The sequence below is a fragment of the Rhinolophus ferrumequinum genome, chromosome 10 (genome assembly GCF_004115265.2).
Source record: "Rhinolophus ferrumequinum isolate MPI-CBG mRhiFer1 chromosome 10, mRhiFer1_v1.p, whole genome shotgun sequence".
Taxonomy (NCBI): Eukaryota; Metazoa; Chordata; class Mammalia; order Chiroptera; family Rhinolophidae; genus Rhinolophus; species Rhinolophus ferrumequinum.
This window is the reverse complement of record NC_046293.1, coordinates 54,739,701-54,743,772: the sequence shown is the minus strand read 5'-3', so window position 1 is coordinate 54,743,772 and position 4,072 is coordinate 54,739,701. Positions and strand designations below refer to the sequence as shown.

The window sequence follows — 4,072 nt, the reverse complement described above, 5'->3', positions numbered from 1 at the left end:
AAAAGCATTTGATAAAATCCAACAGCCATTTATGATAAAAACCCTTAAGAAAGTGTGAATAGAGGGATCATATCTCAACATAATAAAGGCCATATATGACAAACCCACAGCTAACATCATACTCAATGGGGAAAAGCTAAAACCATTCCCCCTAAGATCAGGAACAAGGCAAGGTTGCCCACTATCTCCGCTTCTATTCAACATAGTGGTGGAAGTTCTGGCCACAGCAATCAGACAAGAAAAAGAAATAAAAGGCATCCAAATTGGTAAGGAGGATGTAAAATTATCATTGTATGCAGATGATATGATACTATATATAGAGAACCCTAAATACTCCACCAAGAAGCTATTAGAGCTGATAGATGAATTTAGTAAAGTAGCAGGATACAAAATTAAGATTCAGAAATCAGTTGCATTTGTATATACCAATAATAAAACATCAGAAGGAGAAATTAAAAAAAAAAAATCCCATTTACAATCGTTCCAAAGACTATAAAATACCTGGGAATAAATTTAACCAAAGAAGTAAAAGATCTGTACTCAGAAAATTATAAGACACTGAAGAAAGGAATGAAGGAAGATATAAATAGATGGAAACACATATCATGTTCATGGATAGGAAGAATTAATATAGTTAAAATGTCCATACTGCCTAAGACAATATACATATTCAATGCAATTCCTATCAAACTGCCAACGTCGTTTTTCACAGAAATAGAACATATAATCCTAAAATTTATATGGGACCATAAAAGACCCCGAATAGCAAAGGCAATCTTGAGAAATAAGAACAAAGTGGGAGGTATAACAATACCTGACTTCAAATTATACTACAAGGCTACAGTAATCAAAACAGCATGGTACTGGCATAAAAACAGACACATAGATCAATGGAACAGAATAGAGAGTCCAGAAATAAATCCACGCCTATATGGCCATTTAATCTACGACAATGGAAGCAAGAATGTACGATGGAGTAAAGACAGTCTATTCAATAAATGGTGCTGGGAAACCTGGACAGACACATGCAAAAAAATGAAGCTGGACCACCTCCTTACACCATATACAAAAATAAATTCAAAATGGCTTAAAGACTTAAATGTAAGATCTGAAACCATAAAATACCTAGAAGAAAATATAGGAAGAAACTTCTCAGACATTACCCGGAGTAAGATTTTTACTGATATATCCCCTCGCTCGAGGGAACTAAGAGAAAAAATAAACATGTGGGATTATATCAAACTAAAAAGTTTTTTCACAGCAAAGGAAACCATCAATAAAACAGAAAGGGATCCTACGGAATGGGAAAAGATATTTGCCAATGATATATCTGATAAGGGATTAATATCACAAATCTATGAAAAACTCACTCAACTCAACTCCAAAAAAACAAACGACCCAATTAAAAAATGGGCAGAGGACTTGAAGAGACATTTTTCTAAAAAGGACATACAGATGGCAAACAGACATATGAAGAAATGCTCAACCTCACTAACCATCAGAGAAATGCAAATAAAAACCACAATGAGATACCACCTCACCCCAGTCAAAATGGCTATCATCAATAAATAAACAAACAACAAGTGCTGGCGCGGATGTGGAGAAAAGGGAACGCTTGTGCACTGTTGGTGGGATTGCAGATTGGTGCAGCCACTATGGAAAACAGTATGGAAGTATCTCAAAAATCTGAAAATGGAACTACCCTATGATCCAGTAATCCCACTCCTAGGTATCTATCCGGAGAAATCCAAAACTCCAATTCAAAAATCTTTATGCACTCCTATGTTTATTGCAGCACTATACACAATAGCCAAGACATGGAAACAACCAAAATGCCCATCGGTAGATGACTGGATTAAGAAACTGTGGGACATTTATACAATGGAGTATTACGCAGCCATAAAGAAGAAAGAAATCTTACCATTTGCAACAACATGGATGGACCTAGAGAACATTATGTTAAGTGAAATAAGTCAGACAGAGAAAGATAAGTACCATATGATCTCACTTATTTGCGGAATCTAAAGAAAAGAATAAGTGAATGAACTTACCAGAAACAGTGTTGGAGACAAAGAGGAAAAACTGAGGATTGCTAGATGGGCGAGGGGGGGGTGGCGGGTGAAGGGATTGAAGGGCAGTTGGTGACCACAGGATGGCCACGGGGTTTGAAAATTAATCTGGGGAACGTAATTTAGTGGTTACCAGAGGGTAAGGGGGTTGGGGTGTGGGAGATGAGTGTAAGGGGGATCAAATATACGGTGATGGAAGGAGAACTGACTCTGGGTGGTGAACACACAATGTAATTTATAGATGATGTGATATAGAATTGCACACCTGAAATCTATGTAATTTTAATAACAATTGTCACCCCAATAAATTAAAAAAAAAAAAAAAGAATGTATTGGAGAAACCTGGGTATGAAAATGGAAGAAATGGGAATATATTCAATTAAGTATAATGTGGCATATGAAGAGACTATAAAGAACAGACATAATATAGATGTTTAGGATTTTCAAGATTTTACTTAACTGCCCTTTAAGAATGCCCTTTATTTTTGACAAAATAAAAATTCATTTATTTGTAAAAAATAAATACTTTATGGGCTACATCTTTGAAGTCTTGTTTTACTTGTTGTTTTCTCAGGGTATAAATGAAGGGGTTCAGCCTGGGAGCAACAGAGGTAGTGAGAATAGCTACTCCTTTGATCAATGATGCTTTTTCTTTTGCAGAGGGATTAGCATACATGAATATACAGCTTCCATAAGAAATGGAAATGACAATCATGTGAGACGAACAAGTGGAGAAAGCCTTTTTGTCTCTGGTAGATGGGATTCTGAAACCGGTCCTGGTAATGTACATATAAGATGAAATCAGTAATGCCAAAGTAAATAGCAAAGTTAGCAAAGCAAAGTGAAAACCAATTACTTCTGCGAGACATGTATCTGAGCAAGACAGTTGTAAAAGGGGAAAATAGTCACATGCAAAGTGGTCAATAACATTGGAAGCACAATAATCCAGATGCAGGAGAAGCATAAGGGGTGGGAAAGTGGTCAGAAACCCTCCCAGCCAGGCACACAGCACGAGGAGGGTGCAGTTTCCTGTTCATGATGGTTGTATAATGAAGGGGCTTGCAGATGGCAACATAGTGGTCGTAGGACATGGCAGTGAGAAGGTAAAATTCAGTCACCCCCATGAAAATAGAGAAAAATTTGGGTTGCACAGTTATTATAGGAAATAATCTTATCCCTGGTGATAATTGCCCCCTGAAACCTAGGGATACGTACAGTTGTAAATGAGATTTCTAAGAAAGAGAAGTTTCGGAGGAAGAAATACATAGGCGTCTGTAGATGGGAGTCCACCAAAGTTAGGGTGATGATAGTCAGGTTTCCAGTGACACTTAATATATATGTGACAAATAAAAAGAGGAAAATCACAATCTGAAGGTCAGAATCATCAGAAAGACCCAGGAGGACAAACTCTGTGATCACTGTGTGGTTCCTGTTCATTTCTCTCTCTCTCTCTCTCTCTCTCTCTCTCTCTCCCCCACTCTCACTCTCTATTTAGTGTTTTAAAGACATTTAGGCGGAAAAAGTATTAAAGGGAGATGAAAGATATAATTCATCATGATTAACATCGTCATCACTGATAAAATTCTAAAACATTTTCTGTAATCCATGCTGATTTTATTTTGTTATCTTGTTTGCATTATGTCTTATACATATTTGTGAGTCTTCCTTTACTAGTTCTCTTATTTTACCTCAGAAGTTGGGAAATCTTCATACAATAAACCATATCACTGAGAGATGGTAAATAAAATCAATACTTCTAGTTTTGTCCAATTTATGTAAACCTTACATTTTTGTTTTAAACAAGAATATGAAATATTCATTGTTCTGTCTTTTCTGTCCTGTATTTTTTAGAAGTTAACACCACCTAAAAACAGAAATGAATAATCTCAATTCCATCAAAAGGTAAAAGTGAAACTTAGAAGACCTTTTAAAGTACACTTTTTATGATATAAGAAATCAATTAATGATTTTCTTAGAAAGTAAAATAAAATTTTATTTTTAAT

The 4,072-nt window shown here is 35.7% G+C and overlaps 1 protein-coding gene across 1 annotated transcript; it reads right to left on the bottom strand.

The window, feature by feature from the left end:
• Positions 1 to 2,574: 2,574 nt before the first annotated feature.
• On the bottom strand, positions 2,575 to 3,506 carry LOC117028822 (olfactory receptor 6C3-like). The gene is given in 3 exon segments (XM_033117682.1): positions 2,575 to 3,094; positions 3,096 to 3,197; positions 3,199 to 3,506. Coding segments are annotated over 3 exon segments (930 nt in total).
• Positions 3,507 to 4,072: the final 566 nt, after the last annotated feature.